This window comes from Gracilinanus agilis, chromosome 3, assembly GCF_016433145.1.
Source record: "Gracilinanus agilis isolate LMUSP501 chromosome 3, AgileGrace, whole genome shotgun sequence".
Taxonomy (NCBI): domain Eukaryota; kingdom Metazoa; phylum Chordata; class Mammalia; order Didelphimorphia; family Didelphidae; genus Gracilinanus; species Gracilinanus agilis.
The window spans coordinates 462,581,841-462,609,368 of NC_058132.1; the positions used below are offsets into that span (position 1 = coordinate 462,581,841).

General features: G+C 36.4%; 1 protein-coding gene across 3 annotated transcripts in view; it reads left to right on the plus strand.

Annotated features, from left to right (window-relative positions):
* The window catches only part of ARHGAP6 (Rho GTPase activating protein 6), a 675,366-nt gene that overhangs the window by 621,526 nt on the left and 26,312 nt on the right, over positions 1 to 27,528 (plus strand). For all 3 annotated transcript variants that reach the window (XM_044670378.1, XM_044670379.1, XM_044670380.1), the window contains exons 4-9: positions 1,096 to 1,352; positions 3,296 to 3,491; positions 6,622 to 6,677; positions 10,604 to 10,754; positions 12,441 to 12,589; positions 20,872 to 21,051. In XM_044670378.1, coding sequence (XP_044526313.1) covers positions 1,096 to 1,352; positions 3,296 to 3,491; positions 6,622 to 6,677; positions 10,604 to 10,754; positions 12,441 to 12,589; positions 20,872 to 21,051 — 989 coding nt within the window. The remainder of the gene's footprint in view (positions 1 to 1,095; positions 1,353 to 3,295; positions 3,492 to 6,621; positions 6,678 to 10,603; positions 10,755 to 12,440; positions 12,590 to 20,871; positions 21,052 to 27,528) is intronic.

A 27,528-nucleotide genomic window follows, 5' to 3' on the forward strand; every position in this document is an offset into this window, starting at 1 on the left:
AAAGTAAAATGAGCTGATCCAGAAGAATACTGTATCCATTAATAGAAATATTATACAATAATCAATTGCGAAGAACTAAACCATTATCAGCAAATTTCCAAGATAACCACAAGGGATTCATGATAAAAAAAAATGCTCTCCACAGCCAAAGAAGGAACTGTTGGAGTTTGAAAGATCAAAGCATGCTATCTTCTACTTTATGTCCTTCATGAGTTTTTTACTGTATGTGTGATGCTTGACATGAGCAATATGGAAATATGTATTACATGAAGCCATATCAAACTATATTACCACCTTGGAAGGGGGACAGTGGGGAGAGAGGGAGAAAATGAATCCTAAAATGTCTGAAAACAATTGTCAAAAATTGTTTCTATATGTAACTGAAAAAAATAAGTTAAAAATAGTAATATTCGGATATCTAGTGACCTCATTGAGAAAGTGGTTGCAAGAAAAACCCACAAATATAAGAAATAGAATTAGTAGAAATAAAATGAAAGAAGCTAAAGCCTTGTAGATTATTAAGAAATCTTATATTATAATTTTTTTCAAGATGAGAATTAGAAGGCACAATACATGGTAGAAACTACATATCATCATAAAAATGTATCAGTATTTGTTAGTTCCTGGACATCTCTGCCTAGAGGGTCTATGGGATATATAAGATGCATAATTTATAAACTTTATGCAATAGTTCATTAATAGAGATCAAATTGAATTCATCAGACATTAAGTACCTACTATGTGCAAAGTGTTCTCCTAGGTAAGGAAACTATAAAGACAAAATAGTCCTTCTCATAAAAGAAACTAGAATTCTAATAGGGAATGTGGTAAAAGAATATATTATATACAGAAGCAGAATGGTATAAGGGCCAACAGAGAAATTTAAAAGAATTAAGAAAATTTGAGGGAGGAGGAAACACCTTTGGTGAAGAGGATCAGTTGGCGAAAGCTTCACAGATGAATCACAGAAGACAAATTAGTGTCTTCTGAGTCTTCATTTGAATTTTTCTGCCTTGGAAAAGTTGCTCTGAAATAAAAGAATTGATGTATATTTGGTTTTTGTTTTTACAGTGAAATCTTCTTCTTTAATTCCAGAATTTATACCCCAGGCATTTGGAATGCCATTATCCCAAGTCATTGCTAATGATCGGGCCTACAAACTAAAGCAGGACTCTCAGAGAGAGGAGCAAAAAGATGCATCTGATTTTGTGGCTTCCCTTTTACCTTTTGGAAGCAAGAAACAAAACAAAGAACTCTCAAGCAGTAACTCATCTCTTAGCTCAACCTCAGAAACACCAAATGAGTCAACATCCCCTAATACTCCAGAACCTGCTCCCCGGGCCAGGAGGAGGGTAAGCTCATCTTTATTCTTCTTTGATGCCTACATACCACATGTCTAAAGATTTAGTAAATTGAAGAACCATATGCATTCCCCCCTGGCATCTAAAATGTTAGCACTTGTACCTATAGCATAATTTAATTGGAAAGAGACCTCCTGGATCATAGATCATGGGAACAGAGAGGCCAGTGTTGAAAAGGTCCATAAAGATCCTCTAATCCAGTTTCTTCAAATTTCTGATTAAGAAATTGAGACCCAAGGAAGTCATGTAACTTGCTAACCATAATAAATAGCTATTTCTAGTCTTTTAACTGAATCCAATAGTTTTCCATCTTCTCAATTAGGATTTGGATTCAGGAAACCAGAATTCAAGTTTTATCTGAGATTTTTATTCTCTATGTACCCTTTCTTAATTTTTTTTAAATGGGGATAATAGAGCAATTATGAGAAAAGCACTTTGTCAGGTATAAAGTTCAGTCTAATTGTCTAATATTATTGGTACTTCAATATAGAATGAAATCTTGGTTGCATTTTTTAATAATGGAAATAACGGCAATTCTTATTTACCTAGAGAAAAGTTTTTTGTGATTCCCCCCCATTCAGTTTTGCTATAAATAATTATAAATATTTTGTTAATTCAAGAAGATTTTACAACAAACCTTGTTGATAATTAACTAAGTTAGGTAATAAGCACATCCAGAACGTTCTAGTCATTTGAGTCAACAGCATAATTTCTCTTATGTATTTTCTAATTTTGTGGTGATCAAATTCAGATAGAAAAAGAGGCCAATAAACCATATGTTCAGATCCCTATATTGACTTAAAAACAACATATTAACTTTATTTATGTGTTATTATATTTTTATTTACTTTGTTAAATATTTTCCAATTCTATTTAAATCTGATCCAAGCACAAAGGAGTGTTGTGGGCCATATATATGTGGCCCAAGGGTTGCTTGTGTGATATCTTTGTTCTAATTCATTGGTTTCAGGACAAATGGATGAGCTTATCCCTGGTTTTTAGTCCTTCACTCTACTCAGCGCTCTATCCAGTATTCTACTCATTATATTTCATGTACCTAATTAAGCACCCATCGGCAATAAATATATAGGTACAGATTCTCCTGAGACCCACTAAATCACATCATCATCATCATAACTAACATTATATCACATATATCACACCTACTAATGCCAGCCACTAGGCTAAGCACTTCATAAACATTACCTCCTTGATCTCACAACAACCCTGGAAGGTAGGTGCCATTATTATCCCTATTTGTACAGATGAGGAAACTGAGATAAACAGGTTAAGTGACTTACTCAAGGTCACACAGCTAGTAAATGTCTGAGGTTAGATTCTAATTCCGATCTTCCTGACTCCAAGTCCAGTTCTCTTTGCATCATGGAACCACCTAGCTGTCCCTATACTTAACATACTCTTACTTAAAGAGGATATGAGAAGATATGAAAGGATATATTAGACCTCATTTTTCTTTCAATTTTAAGGAATTGTTCTCATGCCACTATTGCTTTTTAAAATTTAACTTAGGGAAGAATATAACTTCTTGGATGTCTCATAAGACCTCTTTGACTTGATTCTATTTGTTGATTTACTTTCTTAAATTTGAAGGGCAAATCAAAATGCTTTAATTGCACTTTCTCATCTCTTCTCCCTTTGGAAAAACACGGTCTCTTGTTGAAATAGCAATTAGCATGACTTTATCTCTCTATCCCTTCTTTGTGGTGGGTTAGTGACTTTTTCCAAAGGTCTTTAAGACAGCATTTTCCTTTATATTACTATAATATACAAACAACCTAATTAAATCAAGCAGAGTTATTTCAATTTGTATATTAACAGTCATAAGCAAAAATATTTACTTGATGTGACCTAAAGGGTAATTGTTTTTCTTTTTCCATCTGTACTGATTGTATATGTGTGTGTGTATTTTACAGGGTGCAATGTCTGTGGACTCTATTACAGATCTTGATGACAATCAGTCTCGACTACTAGAAGCATTACAACTGTCTTTGCCAGCTGAGATTCAAAACAAAAAAGAAAAAGCAAGAGATAAGAAACTGAGTCTCAATCCTATTTACAGACAGGTTCCCAGACTTGTGGACAGCTGCTGCCAGCATTTAGAAAAACATGGTAAGTGACCTACCATGTCAAAGATATCAGATAAAGAAAAGACAAGCAGCATCCATATGAGAACTCTGTTCATGCAACGTAGGCTGGTCTGAAACTTGAGATAATCCAAACAAACTCTAGCTTAGATATTTTGTTCTGAAGAAACTTTACCAATGTGAAGAAATGTTTTGTTTCGTTTTTCTGAACAATTTAAAAAGGTGGCCCACATTTCAAAGTAAACTAGTTGGTATACACAAAATAAATTGGTATGCTACTCAGATATCATTCAGACTTATGCAAGCATTTGTTGATGAACTTCTGGATAACAATTTGTGTTAAATATATAATTTTCTTATCATAAGTAATTAAATGGAATATATTTGTATTTCTTAAAAAGGAGATTAATTTTTAAAGCTTTTCATTTGGCTTGATTGATTCTTCCCCTTATTAGTATGATTGGATAGATATTTACTATAGATGTATTTTAAATATACATATACACCCCTCAAATTTTAGAAGAAAATAAATGTTTCCGTAGATGATTTCAATATTTTTGCATCCTCTTATTATATTAGAGATCATGCAAAACATGTCTTTATAAAATATATTGGCTATACTAATGAAACTCAACCATTTCACTAAAATATAACATTAAATGTTTATACAAAATGAAAATAGCAGTTGAAGGATTTGACTATCCTGTATATTTTTTATTTGTCTCTCAAATAATATCTATTTCTAAAATAATCTGAAGAACCTAGTGGCTTAGTACATGTTAATTAATTCTCTTCATTTCAATAAATATTTATGTGCCAGTGCTGGGTATACAAAGACAGCCAAATCCTCCCTATCATTTCCCTAAATCTTTTTAAATTTGTTCTTCCAAAATGTAGGATGCTCCCCAATTTTCCTTTCTTTCTATATTACAAACTTCTTGATGAAACATTCCCTTGCCTCCAAGGTGTAGGCCATTTCTATTTCAGCAACCACTTTTTTTTTTCTTATTAGTTAGAATTAAGTCCAATATCCCAATTCCCTCATCAGTCTCTCCACCTTTTGAAGGATAAAATTGTCCTTAAAGCAAGTTGCAAATTTCTTAGTTACTCTGCCATTGGCTATGAGACAGCTCTAGGAGTTGCTTGGATAGTTAAAAGTTATTTGTTACTATAATATCATTCTTCTCTGCCAAGTTTGTAATCTGTTTCCCAAACTCCACATTCCTCCTGTACAAGTGGTCTGCAGTCCAAAATAATATACCACCTGTCTCCATCCTTTAATCCTCACTCAAATTTCTCCACCATTAATTCAAGTAAAGAGCCACTGAATATATTTTCAAAATAAAGGGTGACTTAAAAATCTTTCAAATGGGTATCAAAAATACTTAAGTACTCCCACAAATTAATTTGTAAAATTTCTAACAGCCCCACTGGTAAATGCCAACCCTTCTCAATTTATTTTTTTTAAACCCTTACCTTCCATCTTAGAATTAAAACTATATACTGGTTGTAAGGCAGAAGAGTAGTAAGAGCTAGGAAATGGAGGTTAAATGATTTGCCCAAGGTCACATAGCTAGGAAGTATCTGAAACCATATTTGAACCCAGGACCTCCCATCTCTGGGCTTTGCTCTGTATCCACTCAACCATGTAGCTGCCTCCTCTCCATTTATTTTTAAATGCTTTCAGTATCTATCCTAGCTGAGATACCAAATACCAAATACCATAAACATTTTATGAAATATCTTCGAAGTTGCAGGCCACATATCTTTCCTGCCTTCAAATAATAAACTCTGTATTCCCCAAACACAAAATTTAGTGGAAAACAAAGAGAAAAGAGAGCCAAAGTATATGACACCATAGTTTTTATATTCAGTTTCCAATTCTCTAGTCTTGTGTTCCCAACTACTTCTATTTTTCTGGCTGAGTTAGAGGCATTGTTTTTAGCTTTTTTTTTTTTTTTAACTAAAACAGAAAAGAGTAGTAGCACAGAAAATTGAAAGAGAAAAAGATAACTATAAATTATATATACATATCTGTATTTACATACATTTCAAGAAATGGGTTTTATTGTTGTTCAGTTGTGCCTGATTCTTCGTGTCCCTATTTGGGATTTTCTTGGCAGAGATACTTGAGGGGTTTGCCATTCCCTTCTCCATCTCATTTTGCAGATAAACAGGGGTAAGTGACTTGTCCAAGGTCACAGAGCCAGTTTCTGAGGCCAGATTTGAACTCATGAAGATGTCTTCCTAACTTCTAACTTGATAAAGTAGAGAAATAAAATAACCAAACTCTTAATCATAAGTTTAATTCTGGAGCAATGGTTTTAGTGCTTTTGACGAGTAAACTCCCTTTATCAATGCAGATCAATGCTTTCTGAAGAATGGTCTGAAGCAAGTTTCCTGGGCACCTGACAGGCTAAATGTCCTGCCCAGAGTCACCTAGTTGCCCCTCAAAATAAGTTTCTTGTTTTTGTTTTTAACGCAAATAGGTTAAGTGTCTTGCCCAGAGTCACATAGCTAGTAAATGTCTGAGGCCGAATTTGAATTCAGAAAGATGAGTCTACTTTATTTCAAATCCTGTACTCTCTCCACTGTGACACCTAGTTGCCCATCAATTTTTTTTAAAGAGGAAATTTTAAATAATGACCTCCTGATGTTTGGCCCAAATGGAGCTAGTATAAAAAATGTAAAAAAAATGTTGTTTGGTTTTTTTTTTTAAGGCTAAGCTAGACTATGGGAGAAGCTTTCTCTGAAGGGCAGAAGAAAAAAGATAACTGATTCCCTGACCATGAAGGACAAGACAAAAGCCAACAAATACTGGGTGGCCATAATGATGGCATTGAGAAATAAAAAGTTTCCCATGACTTGTTTAAGCATACAAAGAAACATTAAAGCATTTAAGATATATTTCCATTAAAATGTTTAAAGGTTTTGATAAAGTTGGGAGGTTGGCTTATGTTGAGCAATATCTCCTCTATTCCACGTAGAAAAATGAGGTATTTCTGTACTTTGGTTGCCTACTACAGAGTATCTCCATCCCACCTTCTTTAGTTACTTAGACTGATTTTTTAAAAGATATTCTCTTGTGTTTTTGTTTGGTTTAAAAGAATATGAAACAATGAAATAGGGTTATGTGCTTTATGTATTTTTTTCAGGTCTCCAGACAGTGGGAATATTCCGAGTTGGGAGCTCAAAAAAGAGAGTAAGACAGGTAAGAAGTAAAAAATAACTCTTCGTTGCTGTTTCCAATTGACTTTCATATCAGAATTACATGGATACTTTGACTCATGTTGTTCATCATCAACAAGCTTTTGTCAAAGACCTATTATGTCAGATACTAAGCTAGGTGATAAAGGGGAAGAGAATAAACATTCATATAGGCTCAGCACTGTCTCATTTGAGACTCATAACAACTCTGGAAGGTAGATGCTATTATTTTATTTCATCCTCATTTTATAATTGAAGAAACTGAGACAAACAGAGGTAAAGTGACTTACCCTGGGTCCCACAGCTAGTATCTGAACCCATATTTGAACTCAGGCTTCTCTGACTCCAAGCCTATTCTCTATCCACTTTGCCACCTTACTGAGGTTGCAAAGACAAAAACAAATTGGCCCCAACCCTCAAGGAGCTTAAATTCTTTTGGGAGAAGCAGTAGATATACAGATAAGTAAATACAAAATGCATACAAGGTAGTATTTGAGAAAACAGCGGTACCTTGTAAAGGTAAAAATTATGATTGTCCTGAATATTAAGAGTTTTGGTCACCAGGAATTGATTCAATTCCAAATGAAAGACTCAAGTCAGAATGGATTTTATGGTAGTTTATTTACAAATAGGAAGAGAGAGTGAAAGTAAGAAAATCAGAGAGAAGATAGGGTAAGATATCTAACCTAGCATACTAAGTAATTTGCTCTGGCCCCTGGCTCAATCCAGGCAGGCCTAATTAGTCCTCAACCAGGAAGGGCCTTAGCCTTGAGCCAAGAACCGAGGGCCCAGGGATTAATAAGGCAAAGGCTTAAGTCACGAAGCCTCTCTCAAAAGGAGAGTCCCTTCAGGAAAAATTCAGGAAAGAGTCAGTCTTTTTCACTCACCATGTGGTAGTTCAAAGAGAGAGATTTAAGAACAGTCTCACCAAGTCTAAGGTCTCAGGTCCAGAAAGCAGATTCTTCATCAGTCTCCAACTGAAACTGAACTCCGAAGAATGAAGAAGTCCCACATGAAGTTGTAACTCCTTTTTAAAGTCACTTCTTTTGAGTCGCTTCCTGTGCATTTCTTCTATTTTATGTGTCCCAATCACAACAAAGGCTTTGCTTAAGACTGCCCAGGGGGCAGTCAGTTGATTCTGATTTGTCACCCACTTTTGCACAACTGGATCATAGACCTCCCCAACTCAAGTGTAAGTGGGGTGTTTACACTTTTGGTGATTAAATCTAAAAATGGTCAGGGTAGGATTAATCCCATTTTCACAACCTATAGGTTATAGATGACTATGAGAAAAGGGACACAAACTATGGGGAGAGAATTTATATGTTTTTTAAAGGGAAATTTCAAATAATATCCTCTTTTTGTTTAGCCCAAACAAGGTTAGTGTTGTTTTTTTAAGAAGCTAAATTTAGTAGAGCTTAAGAAATTATATTTTGTTTACAATACCTGAAATTGACTTAGGTAAATACCCATTAACTTACCTGTATTCTTAAGGTTTAATACATGTTGACATCCCTCTTTACTTCCCTAAAATTTCCTCCATAATACCTTCCTATGTGTTTTAAGACCTTATAGATAGGATTGTTTGAGGAATCATGGAGAAATGGCAAGGTGACTGAAGATAGAAGACTGGAAAATACTGTAATAATTTTTCAACATAGGGGAAAATGGTAGATTCTAGAAACTCTAGACAAGTGAATCTGACACTGCACCCCAGAACAACCCCACTAAATCTGGCATAAATATGGTGAATTTCCATGATGAGATGGCCACAAGGTTCCTAAGGAGAGGTGAACTGGCCAGGTTGGAGAATAAGAGAAAGAAAGGAAGGAAGGAAGATTAAGGGGAGGAAAGAGAGAAAAGAGAAAGAAAAGTACAAAGAAGGAAAAAAAGAAAGAATATAAGTAATTTCTGTCTCATCATAATCTTATTAAGCTGTAAAGGCTTGAAAGAAGAGAGGAAGGAAGGAAAGGAAAGGAAAGGAGAGAAAAGGAGAAGAGAGAGAGGAAAGGAGAAGAAAGGAGAGGAGAGGAAAGGAAAATAGGGAGGGAAAGAGAGAGAAGAGAGAAAGGAGAAAGAAAAAGGTAAAGAAGGAAGAAAAAAGAATAAAAATAATTTCTGTCTCATAGTCTTATTAAACTACAAAGTTTATATATGAGGAAGGACTGTTAGATTGGCTCAATTCAGTGAAGTTAATCACTGGGTTGAATTCTTGGGATTTAAATTTTTTGGTCTCAGTGGCCATCTGCTAGGTCACAAACTGGTTGCAGTCAAGATCAGTGTCCATACCACTAAAACCGTAAATGTTGAAATGTTAAAATGTTGTACTATGTCCAAAGGAGAGCAAGCAGAACTCGAAGAATTCCATGATATAACATATGAGAAATAATTGAGTTTTGAGGTAATTTAATCTAGAGAAAATGGGAAGATAATAATAATTTTCAAATATATAAAAGACCATATCATGGAAAAGGGATTCATTTTACTCAAGAGGACCAAAAACAAGAACAACAGGTAGCAGTTATAGGTTATTGATTTTTAGATAAGTATTTGGAAAAAAATTCTTAATAATTCAAAGACATTGGAATTTAGTATTTAAAACTGGAAGGCAGCAGAGAGATTTTTCTGGCCATCCTATCAGATTTAGAGTTGAAATAGGTCTTAGAGGTCATTATATAACTTCATCATTTTTCAGGGGAAAAAACTAAGAGGTTAATTGCCTGAGGTCACACAAAGTTGGAAGCTAAATGGCTCAGTGGTTAGAATGCTGGGCCTGGAGTCAGAAAGGCCTGAATTCAAATCTAGCCTCAGACACTTCCTAGCTGTGTAACTCCTGGACAAAACACTTAACTTCTAATTTCCTGACAAAGGGATCCATTGGATTTGCTAAAGAAGGAAATGGCAAACTACTTGACAATCCTTGCTAAGAAAAGTCCTGAGAATAGCTATGATCCATGTGGTCACAGTCAGACATGACTAAAAATGACTGAACACCACCATACAAACTACTAAATGATTGAGCTGGGCTTCACACAAAAGCTGTGGATTCCAATGTATCATGTTGGCCCTCCTTTTAAACATGAGGAAGTTGAAACCCAAAATAACAAACGACTTGCTCAAGGCACACAATTATTAAATAATAGAGCTACTTAATAGAGATAGGCAGGCTTAGAGTTAGAGTTAGATTTAAGTTTTCCATTTCCAGATCCACCAGACTGCCTTTCCTCCAATTATCCTCCTTTTGAAGGGTAGGACCAGAATGAAATGTCATTGGGGTTGATTCTAGGGGATAAGGAGGACATTATGGCTCAGCTACCCATAGTACATTGTGGGGGCTTCCCACAGTACATGCTGAAGTCTGAGCCTATGGCATCTTCCAAGCTATCAATCTTCCCCTTAAAAGAACTTTAAGAGACTAAAGATTCCTCTACCAGCATCAGCTCAAGGTCATTTGCTATAGCAACCCTTGTATTTCTGTCAGAGGGAGAAGTATCTTTGATCAATCATCTGTCCACCTTCTGTGGATGTCTGGTTAGCCAGGGGCAATTGTTAAAACTCTTCATAGACTGCCAGTTCTCTGAACAAATTTGACCTCCTTGCGTGGATTTAGCTCCAGTCTACAAAAGAATCATTTTGTCATCTCTTTCCAGCCTGTTAATGTCATGATGCCAAAATATTTTAGGATCCCCAGCTACTGAATTTTTTAAAGTAGGAAATGAAAAAAGTATCTCAAGCCCCTGGTCTACATAACCTTACCCAGAAAGGGCAAATCTGAGAGTCTAACATCAACCCAGATTATAGTCAGGGAAGTCACCAGGGATATCCTCACACTGGGCATGGAATTTCAAAGAGCTGCCCTCTAGCTAGTTCTTGTAATAGAGGCTGAGAGAGTTGTGGTGTGACTGTTCTTTGCACCCTCATTTCTTCTAGTTGCGTGAGGAATTTGACCGTGGTGTTGATGTTTCACTGGAAGAGGAACACAGTGTCCATGATGTGGCTGCATTGCTGAAAGAATTTTTAAGGGACATGCCAGACCCCCTTCTCACCAGGGAACTCTATACTGCCTTCATCAACACTATCTGTAAGTCTCAGAGCTTGTTTGGGAAAGGATGGGAAAATACCTGTGAAGTACATTCCTTTGGACTCCCCACCCAGCCAAATCTTATTGTGTCTTTCTTGATAAACCATTTTTGTTTTGGTTTGTTTTTGCATTTATTACCATCGATATTCATAGCTATGCCCATTGAACAACCCTTCTGGGAGAGGTTTTCATGATTTCCTAGTCGGAAAGGGGGAAAACAAATCTGTAAGAAATGTTTAAAACATACTGAAAATATCTTTGAATGATTCTCAAAAGATTGTTGAATCTTCTCTAGAAGATGCTATCAAATTATTATTAGTTTCACCAAGAGGTTCTACTTTATGTGCCTATGGGTAAAATGTTTTTGACCTTGTTATTAGGAGAGAAGTCACAAGAGGGTAGATAAATAGAAGGGGTAAAAATATGAGAAGTGATATTAAAACCCAGTATCTCCTCTTGTAAGAATATTGTTTTTGGTTTATTTATGAAGAAAGGTGTTCTTCCCCTTGGGGGGATAGATGAATGTTTGGACAGCTCTGATAATTCTAGCTACTGCCATTATGCTTATGTGTTGGGAGTACAGCAGAGGGTATCATGGGTTGAAATGCATGATTTCTGTGAAATTCACCCTGTTGGTTGGAATGACAAAAATGAACCTCTGATGAATTGTAAAGTCAAATTTAAAAGCCTTCACTAGTGTTCAGACAAAAAAGTAAGACTCTTATGTCATGCCTTAAATAAGAAAGTAAGCTATAAGTCTCAGGATAGATGAAATTAACTTAATGAACCATCAATAACCATAGTATTCCCTTTCATACATGGTATAGTTGCCTCATCTGATTGATTTTGATCTCCCTGTCTCAATTGCCTTTCCACTCCAATCTCTAATGAATACTGCTGCCAAAGTAATTTTCCTTAAACTCAGTTCTAATCATGTCATTATCCTACTCAATCAATTCCAGTAGCTTCTTCTTGTCTCTAGTATCAAATACAAACTCCTCTGTTTAGCTTTTAAGGTCCTATACAAACTTTCCCCCAACTATCTTTCCAGACTCACTGGAAATCACTTTCTCTCTAGCATGATTTGATTTAGCCAAACTGTCATTTTTTGTTTCTTACAAATGGAACTCTTATTTCCTACCTCCCTGCCTTTGAATTAGCTGTTTCTCATGCTTTTCCCATTCTATCTCATAGAATTCCTTTATTCCTTGGAAAACAGTAGCTCAAATGATCATCTTCTACAAAGTCAGAGTAGAGTAAATGAACTTGTTTGTTAAGTACTTTGGTGACCATTTCATTGTAATTGACTTCCTTTGTAATCCTATGCATTTTATTTTAAGCATTGAAAAACATGATTCTGAGGAGAGGTCAATAGACTTCACTAGATTGCCAAAAGAGTCCCTGACACAAAAAGGTTAAGGACCCTGGCTCTAGGCAAAGCCTTTCTAACATCTAGTATACTCCTTTACATACTATTTTATGTGTAACAACATTTTGTTTCCATTTATTAATTTTATATTTATGATGCACATGTTTTTCTATTGCCTCCCCCATTTAAATTTTAAGCCCCTTGAGGTCATGAATTGTTTAATTCTTTGTTTTTGTATCCCCAGCACCAGTATAGTGTGGGTGCCCAATAAATGTTTGTTGCTTTTTAGAATTAGCTCACTTTTCTCTTTGCTTTAGTATTAGATCCTGAGGAGCAGCTGAGCACCTTACAACTCCTTATCTACCTTCTACCTCCCTGCAATTGTGACACCCTCCACAGATTGCTACAGTTCCTCTCCACAGTGGCCAGACACGCGGACGACAATGTAGACAAAGATGGACAAGAGGTATGTGTTCGCTATTCAGGCTCTGGGAGAGGTTGAACTCATTCACAAGCATATTTCAAGGGCATGAAAAAAAAAAACATGCTATGGAAATTCAGCTGGAGGGAATGATTACCTTTGAGTCCAATCACTTGGCCATAATATATCATGAGATCATGGCTCCAGAGCTACAGGAGATCCCAATGGCTGTCTCATACGACTAAATTTTTCATGAACAAAAATAAGAGGCTGGAGTATTCGGTCTCTTTTTTCAATGAGGATTCAGTCCCTAAGAGAATTTTGTGATTCTAAGAGGAAGCATTTAGTAGATGGTTCAATTAAAAACCCAATAAAGAAGTTTACTGTTATGCTACAGATTCTATAATATTGTAGGTCATTTAATTTTCCCAGTGCATCTATTCTCTACTAATTTTTTTCTAAAGAAAGAACAAATCCAATTCTTTATGTTGTATCCTATCACCAATATTGATGCTACTGGGATGTTCTTCATTTGCCAGGCAATCAATCAGTAAGCATTTATTAGGCTTTTAATCTGTGCCAGGTACTAGATTAAGTACTAGAAATACAAAAAGAAGCAAAAGACAATCCCTGTCCTTGATTAGCTTATAATCTAATGGCCTACTAACTAATTAAGGTGAAGTAATACAGCATACATGTTAATGCAGGCTCAGTAATTATTAAATAGTTATATGTAATACTGTGGTATCAAATTAAAATAGAAACAAAGGCCACTAAACTGTGCACAAGGATCCTTGTGAGCCACACTTTGACTGAAAAACCCACATATTAATGTTTTCTCTGTTCTAGTCTATTTTTATTTATTTCATTAAATATTTCCAAATGACACTTTAATCTGGTTCAGATCACATTTTTTTGACACCTTCATGTGATGTGACTGACTGTTAGGCCTTTGAGCTATAGATATAACAGAAGCTTTAAACTGTTCAATTTAGGACTTGGATAGGAAGAAGAATCCTGTCTCACTAGACCCATCATTCATTGTTTCTCAAATAATGTAGGAGAAGAAAAAAGGCACATTAATTCTAAAGTAATGGAAAATCATCAATGAAAGCTAAAATAACCCCTGAATCTGCTACTACCTTTTTGATGTTACTATAAAAATGATCATGATAAAATGCCTAACAACCCTTTGGAGGTGGATTTTAAAGGTATTATTATTCCTATTTTATAGATTAGGAAGTTGAGGCTTAGAAGTTAGCCCACGATCAAATAGGTGGTCAGTGACTCGGATAGTATTTAAACCTAATTCTTCCGACTCCCGAGTCATTCTTTCCACTTTGCTGGGCTGTCTCTTGACTCTTCCTAGAAATGAAAACAAAATTTCACCCATATATATTCATATATGTATGTAAAACACATATATACATACATATATAATTTACATATAATTTGTATATCATATAAAATATATGTATATTTATGATGTGCTGGCATGAAACTTCTAAGTAACCTACAAGTTTGTCTATTCTTTAATTTCTTATCTTTTAAAAAATGTTTTATTTCTTTTAACATTTTTTTTCTTTTTAAATTTTGAGTTCCAGATTCTTTCCATGCCATCCCTCCCCAACCCACTGAAAAAGCAAACAATATGATATTAATTATTCATGTGAGATCATTCAAAACATTTCCATATTAACTATGATGAGGGAAAAAAGCAAAAAAAACCCATATATATATATATATATATATATATATATATATATATATATATATATATATACACACACACTTCAATTTGCACCCAGAATGCATCAGTTCTCGCTTTGGAGGTGGTTAGCATTTTTCATCATGAGTCCTTTGGAACTTTCTTGGATCATTGCATTGACCAGAATAGCCAAGTCTTTCACAACGGATCATCATTACATCATTGCTGTTATTGGACACAGCAATCTCATGCTTCTTTTCACTTCATTTCATATCAGTTTATATAGATCTTGCTATGTTTTTCTGAAATCACCCCCCCCCCCGTTGTCATTTCTTATAGTGCAATAGTCCTCCTACCACAACTGTTCAGCTATTCTCCAACTGATGGGTGGTCCCTCATTTTCTAGTTTTTTGCCCCCACAAAAAGAGCTGCTATAAATATTTTTGTACATATAGATATCCTTTTCCTTTGATCTCTTTCAGATATAAATCCTGTAGTCATAATCCTTGATCTAAAGGTACACAGAGTTTTATAGCACTTTGAGTACAGTTCCAGACTGTTCTCCAGAATGATTGGACCAGTTACTACTACTCCAGCAACAGTTCATTAATGTGCCTATTTTCCTTCATCCTCTCCATTCCATAGGTGTGAAATGATGTTTCTCTAGCCAATAGTATTAGAGCATTTTTTCCCCCACAGATAGCTTTGATTTCTTCTTCTGAAAAACTGCCTGTTTGTCTCCTTAAGTCATTCCCAAAGTGGGCGCTACTGCCCCCTGGTGGGTGCTGCAGTGATCCTAGGGGTGTGGTGATAGCCACACTTTTTTTGTATTACATTCTATTCTGAGTTCAATAAATAGTTTCATAATTTCCAGGGGGCACTAAGTAATATTTTTTCTGGAAAGGGGGCAGTAGGCCAAAAAAGTTTGGGAACCACTGACCTTCAATCTTTTTATCAATTAAATAATGTTTGTTTTTTTAATAAAATTTACTCAGTTCCTTATATATTTGAGAAATGAAGTTTTTGTCAGAAAAAAATTCCTGGAAAATCTTTTGATATTACTTCATTGTCTATGGTATCTTTTAGCAAAATGTAATTTCCCTGATTATCTCTTTTAATTAGGTCTTTTTTTGCTTTTGATTTGTCTGAGATTGTGATGTTACTCCTGTCTTTTTTTACTTTAGCTGAATTATATTAGATTCAACTCCAGCCCTTTCTTTTAACTCTGTGTGTCTTTCTGTTTCAAATGTGTCTCTTGTATACAATATAATGGTGGATTCTGGTTTCTATTCCATTCTTCTCTCTGCTTCTGTTTTTACAGGTTAACTCATCTCATTCACATTCACTGATATAATTGCTAACTTTTTATTTCTATCCATTTTCTTCTGTTTATAATTTTTTCTCTTTTTTTATCCTGTCCCTCCTCAAAAGGCTATTTTGTTTCTGACCTCTATCCCCCTAATCCACCCCCCCTTTTATCAATTTTCCCCTTCTGTATCACTTATCCCCTGCCCCTACTATTTCCCCAATGGGTGAGATAGATTTCTCTAATGTGTGTATATATATGTATATGTATGTATGTATGTATGTATATGTGTATATATATATGTGTGTGTGTGTGTGTGTAAACAGATATGCATATTATGTATATTTTCCTCTTTAAACCAATTCCAATAAGAGTAAGGTTTAAGAATTGCCCACCCTTTCCATTTTCCCCTCCTCTATGAAAGTTCTTCCTTGTGAGTTTTTTTTAGGTGGGAAGAATTATCCCATTCTACCTCTCCCTTCCCTTGTTTGTTGTTTGTCTATTTTTCTATCCCTTCATTTTCACTTTGAATTTTATGTTAAAGTTAGGCTCTGTTCACCTTGGGATAAGGAGGCATCATGCCAAACTTCAGATGTTTGTTTTTTTTTTTTTTTTTTTTGCTGTTGTTTTCAGAGCTGGTTCTAGGGGATCTGCAGGTTTTCTGTTTCCAAGGTGATAATATCTTAGGAGAGATGTGATCACTGCTCTCCTGGTCTTCCCTCTGTTCTTGGTCCAGAAAAGGACCCTGGTCTCCTGCAGTCACAAGCACTAATGCTCCTCTTGGGCCTGGTACTCTGCTCCCTTGTGACCAATCAAAAACTCTCCGCTTCACTCTGGAACTTTGACCAAGATCTATTTATGGCCAATTGAGTTGCTAATCTGCACCAGCTACACGCAGTGCCAGCAAAGGGTTTCCTGTGATATTAGTTGTCTGACCCTCTTGCCATCTTTGGGCTGAGAGTTCTTGAAGCTGCTGCTATGCTGCTGTTACCACCTCTAAGGCCCGCTGCTGCTGCTCCTGAAGAGCTCAGCTATTACAGACTTCCCCTGGGGACCTCCTAAGTTATCTTAGGATGGAAAAATGTCTCCCTCTGACCTTTTTTTGGCTCTGCCACACCAAAATTTGATTTGAGGAGTTATTTTAAAATTGTTTGGAGGGGAATGTTGAGAGAGTTCAGCTGGGTCCTGACCTGTATTCTGCCATCTTGGCTTTTAGATGATGATCTTTCTGAGTTCTTCAGAGAATTTCTTAATATCTTTATCCTCTGCAACTTATGTTGACATGTGCTGATTGGGGACCTACAAGATAAGATGCACAAGTGTTCTGTGCAATGAGTGTTTGCCTTAAGGTGATAATAAGATCAGTTTTATTTATCTACTTCTCCAAGGAGAGTCCAAATTGTCCTTCAGCTTAGCTATTCATTCTTTATACCTTCTGGTTTTGTTTATAACAAGAATGATAATGTCGATATAGTTCATCTTCTCCAGTAGCTTATCCAATGTGTTATTATGTGCAAGACCTAAATTTGTCTCAGACCAATAGGTTGAGGGTTTGTTGTTTGTTTGTTTAAAAAGCAACAGACACTCATGAACTATACAAAATCAGGATAAATTCTTTTAATGATTGAAATATATTAGTACGTATTCCAAGAAAAAGGGAGGGGAGTGGAGACACAATCTTTAAAGTAAGGAACTGAAGGAAGCTCATTGCAGGCAAGTTCAAAGACCAGAAAACATTTCTGACCACAGGAGTTGGCCTCTAGGCCAATCCTCATATAATTGATAACATGAAGCCTGGGAAGGACTAAGGGGGTGGATGATAAAGCCAAGAGGAAGGAACCAAGAGGGCAGAAGCAATGGGAAGAGCCAAGGGGCAGGACAGAGGACTTGTTATGGCCTGAGAATCCACTAGTTATACCAGCATCTAAATTAAAGTTAATAGTTGGAAGATAATATCTTAGAGGAAAGGTTGGGTTTCCTTTTTCTCTTTATTTTCCTAATTTCTAACACAAGTATCTGTTCTGTAGTAGGCACTATATATGAATTATGTAGAATATATGGATATTGATATGATAGATATATGATGATATGGTATATATGACATATATTTGATATGATACATATTTATGATATAAAAACCTGTGTAGCTTTTAGCAATCTTTCCACCCATTCCCACCACACTGCCTCAATCACTATAGAACCTATAGACTGACAACAGTCATTGGATTTTTAAATTTTTATCTTATTTATATATCATTAGATCCCCAAGCTTCATTACTTAGTAACCAATCTTTTGGTGAAGAACCCCTCCGTCCTCAGACTCAGGAAATAGATCCAGTTGCCAGGTCTCAACTCCAGCTGAGCAGACGTCACCAGAGTTTATAATCCTCTGGGATATTCTCAATGCTCAACGGCTTCACCCCTGTAAAACCGTCTGGCGAATGGACAAAGGCAGATTGAAAGTAACCAACAAACCCCAAACCAAATGTTGAATTAGGGGGATGGCCACCCCAAGGATATGAATTCCTTTCCTGGTATGATGGATGGATAAGAACAATTTGTCCCAAGGGCCATGAGAGTAGTTGAAGTAGGCACTGTGGAATGTCTAGAGTTTGGCCAGACCTAAAAGAAACCAAGGGTCTCCACTGCAACCTGGACCAGCACCAGTCATCCTGACTTTTGGGCTGTCACGGGACTTGAATGACTCTGAAAGAGAAAATGAGGCTGATAACTTTATGCAACTCTATCTCACCTAAATCCAGAGTAACCCATGTGATTGATCCTTTTCAAAAATGATGGACAAACAACAATGAGATACGATAAGTCTTATTATCCATATTTTTACAAAAGAGGTGTGACCCAAAGGAATTTATGCAGAGTCACTTAGCTAGAAAGGATGAATTACAACTTGAATTTAGTTCTTTTGGTTCCAAAATCCTTCTATTGCCTACATTAAACTGTAAGACATTATGTGAGTATGAACTATATTATCTAGGTGGTCTTTTCAGTTTCAAGAATTTTGGTCTAGGAATTCATCAGTATAGGGCAGTGATGGGCAAACTAAAGCCCTCAGGCCAGATGCAGCCCCGTGAAATGTTCTATCTGGCTGCATGACATTATTCCTAATCTGACGAATACAAAGAGTAGGATACAATAAGATGAAACTTCGAGTTGCCTTAGAGACAGACTGACAGATAAGCATTTCCTTTCTTTTGGCCCCCTCTTTAAAAAGTTTGCCCATCACTGGTATAGGGAATTAATTATTGGTAGAGGAACTCCCTCTACTATTGCAAATAAACAATTATAACTTAGGGACTTATTGGGCTGTTCTAATCACTGAGAGTTTAAGAGACTTGTCCAAATTAAAGCAGAAAGTACATGTTTGAGGTGAAATTTGAAAGCAGATCTTCCTGACAGCTTGGTGGCAGAATGGATAGAGTCCTGGGCCTGGAGTCAGGAACTCTTCATAAATTTAAATCCAGCTTCAGATACTTACTAGTTGTATGACCCTGGGCAAATCACTTAACCCTGTTTGCCTCAGTTTCCTCATCTGTAAAATAAGCTGGAGAAGGAAATGGAAAACCACTAGAGTATCTTGGCCAAGAAATCCCTAGATGGAATCATGAAGAGTCAGACATGACTGAAACAATTTAACAACTTCCTAGCTCCAAGGCCAGCAACTCTATCCATTATACCCATACTGTTTCTCTGTGTTCAATGTAAGTAATGAATTAGGTAATTCAGAATTTTATAAACCCTCTTGAGGTCTAAATTATCCATAATGAACCATACAAATTATCTAACTTCTAACATACATTGCAGTTTTTTATTTTTGTTTTGCCCCAGAATTTAAAAATATATAGAATTAGTCTTGGGATTCAATGGCAATTATAGGCTTTGAGCAACTTTATTGTCCCAGCTTTTCTAATAGTCAAACAAACAAACAAAAAATACTACCAAAACACAGCATTGGTAATATGGTGATCAACAGGAGGATTTTTTTGAGGTTTTACTGGGCATAATTCACATTCCATTTATAGTAAAAGAAGATGGACACAAGGGTGCTTATATTTATTGTATGATTATTCTTATTCTGTGCATCCTTTTTTTTAAAAAGCCATAAAATGAGGAATTTCTGCTGATATGTTAAAACATAACACTCAAAAAAGCCTTGAAATTATATATTGTGATTTGATCATTCATTTCAATTAGCTTGTTTTTTTCCATACCCCATAAATTTCAAATGGGAAAAACGATACTGCACTTAACACATTTTATAGAAAGAATTAAAAACAGAAGAAGGGCAGGGTGAGTTGGGAGGAATGGAACAACTGTGTAAGCACAATTTTTCTTGTAATCCCCACTGCTTACCCAACAGTCTACTTGAACTTGGCATTAGTTCATTCACCTGAAAACAGCCTTGCTTTCTAAAAATAAACCAGCCAAAGTATGATCCTGGAAGTGCCAGGCCAGATGCCAGCCCAGTAGTTTGCAGAGCAAGAATAGGGCTCAATTCAGTTTTCTGAAGAACCATTCAGGGCCCTTGAGTTTGACATTTTGAACCTAATCCAAGATTTCCTTGGATTGCAAGGACAAATGGAGTTCATTCCAAGAAGAAAGGATATCTCCCTTCAGTAAGTGACAGATTCTGAAAATACGGGAGGGTTCTAATAATCAAGGCTAGCAAAATATGAACTTTGGTAAAATAAAAGATATGAAGAATAGTTTTCAAGTTTTCTTAACTGTAGACTAACTAGTGATGTGATACATTACTAACTGGACATTTTCAGAATTTGGAGCAGAAAAGAGAACTTTATGTGTTCTCTTAGTTCCTATTTTGATGAATTTTCCTTAGAAGATATAAAGGAAATGGAAAATAATGATACTTAGCAGGTAATGTGGTACAGTAGAAAGAACACTGGCTTTAAAGTCAAAGGATCTAGATTCAAATCCTGCCTTTTCTTATTCCTTAATATAACCTTGAGCATTCCCTCCATTGGTCTCAGTTGCTTCACCTGAGAAATGGGAATATGACTGTTAGACTAGACCTCTAAGAACCCATCCCACTCTGCATCTATGCCCTATAACCAATCAATCAATAAAGATTTGTTTAGTATCTACTATATGCCAACCACTGTGCTAAGCTCCATGATGCTGTCTTGATGCTCATACAATTGAACAGGAATGTTGGAGACAATGTAGTAGGGGAGTGGGGAACATAACACAAGAGGAATAAAAGTAATGACTGAGCTGGCACTAAGGACTCTGAAAAGATAAACCATTGACTGACTTATATTTGTTGCTGTTTCCTAGGTCACTGGGAATAAAATGACATCACTTAACTTGGCCACCATATTTGGACCTAACCTGCTGCATAAGCAGAAGTCTTCAGACAAAGAGTTCTCAGTCCAGAGTTCAGCTCGAGCAGAAGAGAGCACTGCTATTATTGCTGTGGTACAAAAGATGATTGAGAGTTATGAAGCCCTTTTCATGGTAGGTGACTCTTCCTTGGCACTGTATCTTTGCTGATTAGTTTTTACCCTTTGCCTCAAGTAAATCAAAAATAGCTCATCTTCCAGCTCCCTTCTGAATAGGGATGACTGTACTTCAGCTGAATTTAGTTGGATAATAAACTCAATTCTTCATTAAGAGAAAATGTAATCACTCAAAATATGGTGATAAAGTAATGACTTTGCTCTTAACCAAACACGCCAGACTTTTTTCATGCAAATACACATAGAACCCATCAGAGCTTCAGGGAGAGCTTCAGGTCTTCCGCTGCTATGCCTGCAATTGCTCAAAATGTTTTCAGAACTTTTGTCAGTCCATACCACATTCTTTTGAATATCCTCAGTTGTGGTAAACCTTTGTACTTTAAGGAGATATTTAATTTTTTTAATATTCAAAAGTCATTTAGTCAAATCTAGTGATTCAGCTTAGTGATTCATTTGTATAATACTGGGTTTTTCCAAAAACATTTTTTCTCCCAGAAAGCATAGGGTAAACTGGAAAAACTCATGGAGAAGAAGGGTTGTCATGGGAAGTGGCTATAGAAAGAGCAATGACTGTGAAGTCAGATCTGTGTTCAATTCCCACCTCTGATGTTCTGTAGTGGTTAATTAATAATAGATAACCAATCAATCTGAACAAAAGTAATTTATTAGCTAAGAAGTCATGATAAATGGATCAATGGACTTCTTGGTCAGTCCAAGACCTTGAATATAGAGTAGAGCAGATTTTTATATATTAAAAACAATCAAATAGGATCAATTGATTGCAAGAAAAAACAATTAACCAAGATATAAAATTAGATAATCTGATTTCTAATTGGAGGAAAAGTTGGGGGCTTTCCAAGTTGGAGAGGGGAAAGAATAATTTCAGTTGATTTGGGAGGGAGATGAGTAGGTTTTGGGGTTGTTGTTACTAAAATGGAAAGACGTTGATTAATTGTATCCTCTTAAATTTATGAAACAATATGTGACTTATGCCATCTAGTTTCCCATGGGTGTAAAACAAAAATAAGATGGAAGAAAATGCATTTGTCACGATAAGACTGAGTCAGTGTTCATGCAATAAAATCTGATTGGTTTTCTTGATTTTCACACAGAACCAATCCCATTTGGTACATGGTCTTCACTTTTTCTTATCAGTTTACTACTTATGATACTTGGGCAAGTCCCTTAACTTCCCTGGGTCTTAGGTCCCTCATCTTAAAAATAAGGGCTTTGAACTGGATAGCCTCTGGGATCCTGTCTAGTTCCATCTAAAATCTTGTGGTCATTGTTCTAGGCTTGAGAAAACAGAAGTAGGAACAAATAAATTTGGATGTGTTTCCTAGTTCATTTGACAAGCATTTATTAAATAGCTATTATGTACTACATGCTATGCTAAATGGAAAACGTAATATAATAGGAAAAGTTCCTTCCAATAAGAGTTTTCCAAAAGCAGAAAAGACTGCTTCAGGGGGTGGTGAATTCCCTTTTTATGGAGGTCTCTGAGCCAAGGCTCGATGACTGTTGTGTTTGTTGAATGGAATAATTTTCAGATATAGATTCGACTAAATACTCCTTCCAATGCTGAGATTATAACTGATTCTGAATTCATTCTTTCTGTGTCACTCAGACTCTATAAAAGAGCATCTTCCCAACTGCTCAAAGAAATTGTCATAGAGGTTATCAAAATGTAGGAGTCAGCCTGGGCTGCTCACCATCTCTCATCCCCCCCATAACCAAGCTATTGCCAAGACCTATTAATTTCACCTTTATGCTATCTTAAATAGGCCCCCCTCTTTCCCCTGACATTGCTACCACTCTGGTGTAGACTTTCATCCCCTCGTGTCTTGATTATCTCTATAGCCTGGTGGTGTATAAGTCCTACCTCAACTGTCTCCCCACTCCAGTCCATCCTTCATTCAGCCACTAAAGTAATTTTCCTAAAAGGTTGTTCTAATCACATCACCCTGCTCCCTCGCTCAAAAACTCTAATGATTTCCTATTATTTCCAGAAGCAAATACAAAATGCTATTTCGCATTCAAAACCCTTCATAACCTTTCACCTTCCCACCTTTCCAGCTTTCTTATACATTTCTCCCCAGCACATACTCTTCAATCCAGTAACATTGGCCTCCTGGCTGTTCTACAAATAAGACACTGGTTCTTGGCTCCAGCCATTTTCTTTGTCTGTTCCCCATGTCTAAAATGCTTTCCCTTCCCTTCTCTAGCTACTGATCTTTCTGTCTTTAAGTTCCAAGCAAAAGCCCACCCTTTTACATGAAGTCTTCCCAAATCCTTTTTAATTCTGCATATTACCTTGGCTCTTAAGAATACTAATGTCTTTTTGCTTGACTTTTAATTGGTTTTGCTAGAGTTTGGTCTTGGTTCTCTCATTACCTCAATACCAATTTCTTGTGTCTTTCAACAATTGGCCAATAAGCTATTGTCAATAAAATGAATTCAAAATAAGACATAGATTAATTTCCTTGAGGTTCAAAGGCTCTTTATAAATCACAGAATTAAAATGTATATAGACTTTGGAGGAATATTCTAGATGAATAAAAACATGCAACTCCATCCCAAAGTAGTTTCTATAAATTGAAATTACGTTTATCAATATTACCTTCTGACTATCCAGAAAGACTCATGTTTAAGAAAGGAAGATTAGCATTGATTCAATATCTTTCTTAGACCCCAGTGGGCTGAATTGACAGGCCACATATCTGTTGACACTGAGCCCCAGAACATGAGCATGGTCTGGTGATTGGTTTCCTTGTTATTCCTCACTCAAGACATTCCATTTCACAATATTTTCATTGACATTCTCCCACACCAAGATCTTTTTCCCATCCCACTTCTGCCTGTTTGCTTTTCTGGTTTTCTTCAACCTTAGCTAAAATTCCCACTTGTGTAAAAAATCTTTCCCAGTCCTTACTGTTAGAGCCTTTCTCTGAGATTATCTCCCATTTTTCTTGTATATATCTTGTATGTACACAGTTCTTTACATGTTGTCTCCTCCATTAGACTGTGTGCTCCTTAAGGGCAGGGGGTGTTTTTGCTTTTCTTTGTATTTCTAGCACTTCCAGAACATAGTTCCTGGTATGTTGTTGTTGTTCAGCCTTTTAAGTCTTTTCTTAGTAATCACTTATGTGGTTTTCTTGGCAAAGGTATTGGAGTGGTTTACCATTTCCTTTTCTGGCTTATTTTACAAATGAGAAAGCTGAGGCAAACAAAGTCAAATGACTTGCCCAGGGTCATGTAGCTAGTAAGTGCCCAGGGATTGATTTCTAACTCAGTTCTTAAACTTCTTGATCTCTATCCACAGTGCCACATAGCTGTCCCTTCCTGGTACACAGTAGGTCTTAATAAATTCTTAGGTAGGGGGCAGCTGGGTGGCTCAGTAGCTTGAGGGCCAGATCTCTTAGAGATGGGAAGTCCTAGGTTCAAATCTGGCATTAGACACTTCCTAGCTGTATGATCTTGGGCAAGTCACTTAAACCCCATTGCCTAGCCCTTACCACTCTTCTGCCTTGGAGCCAATACACAGTATGGACTCCAAGATGGAAGGTAAGGGTTTCTAAAAATAATAATAATAATAATAATAAAATTAGTTCTCAGTGACTTGACTTGACTTGGGGAAATGAAAAAGAAGAAGAAGGAGGAGGAGTAGGAGGAGGAGGAAGAAGAAGAAGAAGAGATAAAGACCTTAGAAATCCGAGGAAAGAAAGCAGAGAAAATGTATACAGTGATGCTCTCTGTGGCATCCTCCAAAAGTAACTATCATGGAGCACTTTCAGACTCCTAGCTTGCCAAGAATGGAGGGAAGCAGTGATGTTAGAAATGCCAGCAGAGAAGAGAAGAGGAGGAAGAAGAGGATGGAGAGCTGCTCTTTGTAGAAGGGAGGGAAAGAAATCAGAAATATAAAGTTACCATTCATGAGACACTTGAATAAGAAGAAAAGAGAAGACTATGCTCTACTATGGCCAATTATGTTGCAAGCATAAAGAAAGGTCTAGCTCTCTAGAACCAGAACAGACTTACCACCTCATTAGTGGAATGAGAAATGGGATTGGATCCAGAGATTGGATTCAAATTTTGCTTCTGATATTCCCTATATGACCCTGGCCAAATCTTAATTGTTTCGGGCCATAGATTCCTCAGCAGTAAAATGAAATTAGAATTGATAACATCTTCAAACTCCAAGTCTTTGACCTAGGATTCAGTGACGTACATGGGAGAGAGGAATTTCCATGGAGGCTCTTGAAGATATGTCAAGCTATTGATGATAGCTATTCTGTTCACTTCTTCCAGAAACTCAGTCATTTATCACATGCTTACAGTCTGAGAGACACCATACTAAATATCATTTCCTTGGTCATGATGAGTGAGTAGCTTAACATAACTTTGCCATGAGATCTGAAACGAAAGAATAAAAAGGAAAAGAAATCTAAGAGGTAGAAATTGTTACATTTTTGCAGAAACATTCCCCTAATAGGGTAGCAACAAAACTTCTTATTGCAACTAGGCATTCTCTGAAAGCTGATCCCTCTTGAACTTGGATAATCCATATTGACTTTGGCAATGAAATGGGGACCACAGTGAAAGGTGTTATTGCTGCTAACAAGGGCAAAGGCACATTAGTCTTGGGAAAAGAACTACAGAGAACCCTTAGTTCATCAGAAGGAATCCACATCATACTATAAAAATGCAGTAGCATATTTTTCCTACCAGTGCTGCTTTCTCAGAGACAGAGGGAGGAAAAAAACAAGCCCCACCCTATTCATCCATGATTGCTGGAATGGAGAAGGCAAACGTGGGAAGGCCAGGGTGTTCCCATCAAACAGCAGCATCTCTCTGAGCTGGGGAAGAGCACCCTGCACGTGGGAAATTCCAAAGGAGAATTACTGGGAGCAAGGGTCAGATTCTGGGATTAGAGCCCTTGAGCCAAGCTTTGTCTTGTATTCTCTTCCTTAGCTAATGCAAATTGCATTTTCTTAAGCCTTTTTGGCAGGCATCTGTGCTTAAAAAGTCAAGGGGAGAATTGGAGCAATTATCCAGTGAATCTAAGCAGAAAACACCCCAAACCTAATTGTTACAGTTATCTGGTTATTTATTCAGATTAATTACCTTTTTTTCCTCTTTCCCTAAGTAAGTGTAAAGATAGGTTCAAATATAGCATTTCTTCTTAAGTGGTATCTTAGCTCTGAAGTCTTTTTTGAAGGCCATGAAAGGGAGAATTCATTTCCGCATGGTTAAAAATTAAAAAGCAGTCAGGTAGCTCAGCGGATAGAGTGCCAGGCCTGGAGTCAAGAGAACCTGGGTTCAAATAAAATCTCAGATATTTCTTAGCTGTGTGACCCTGGTCAAGTCACTTAATCTCGATTGCCTAGCCCTTGCTTCTGTTTTAAGATTGATAATAACACAGAAGGTAAGTGTTTTAAAAAATGAAAATAAATAAACAAAATGCAAGAGGAAAAGGAAGAGCCACTATAGTTAAATTCCATCAGAACTGATACCTTGCAAAGAAGCTGTTTTGTAGTCCCAGCAGATGGTTCATGGGATCAGGACTTTGTTGATCTGATTACAACAGATTGTTTATATCAAAATAAGTGTTTTTTCTGGTCTCTGTCCATTTAATCACACATTTCTGTAATGAAAGCACTTTGTATAATAGACAAAGAGGAGAGAAAATTGAGTTAGTTTATACGTTATTGAGTTCCAGTCCTGCCTCAGCCACTTATTGACTGTGGTTCAAGACAAGATAAGTAACCTCTTAGAGCTATATTACCTCCCTCGGATGAGTTATTATTAACACTTTTTTTTTCAACCTAGCTTCTCATCAAAGATTTAGAAGCTGGAAGGGGCTTCAGAGGCCATCAAGTCTAACACCTTCCTTTCACAGATAAAAAACTAAGGTCCAGACAACTTAAGCAGCTTTCCCAGGGTCATACAACTAGGAAGAATCTAAAGCGATGTTTGAAACCAGATCTTTTTGACTACAAATCCAGTGTTCTAACTACTATACCACCCTGTTTCTCAGAATGCATTCCTTTCCTTTTTGCTTCCTTCTTCTTCAGACACCCCAAACACCAGCATAAACCACCTAATTTGGCAAGTGACCCATCCAAATCCATCAATTACACAAAAGGATGCTGAAGGTCAGCAAAGGAAAGAGGCACAGGGTAGTTTATATCCTTTTACTCTTCCTCCTAATAGGTACCATCACTGTTTTTATAGCTCTTTATTATATATGTATGGTTATTATACATCATATAATGTCAAATGGGATATATAATAATAATATTATACTTTCCCAGATTACATGTAGATACAATTTCATTAGTCATTTTCTTACATCCCACAATCCATGTTCTCTCCCTTCCTTTCCACATTCTCCCCCCAACATGGCAGGTTGCATATATGCTGTCAGGCAATTCATATTTCCATATTTGTCATGTTATGAAAGACACAAATCACT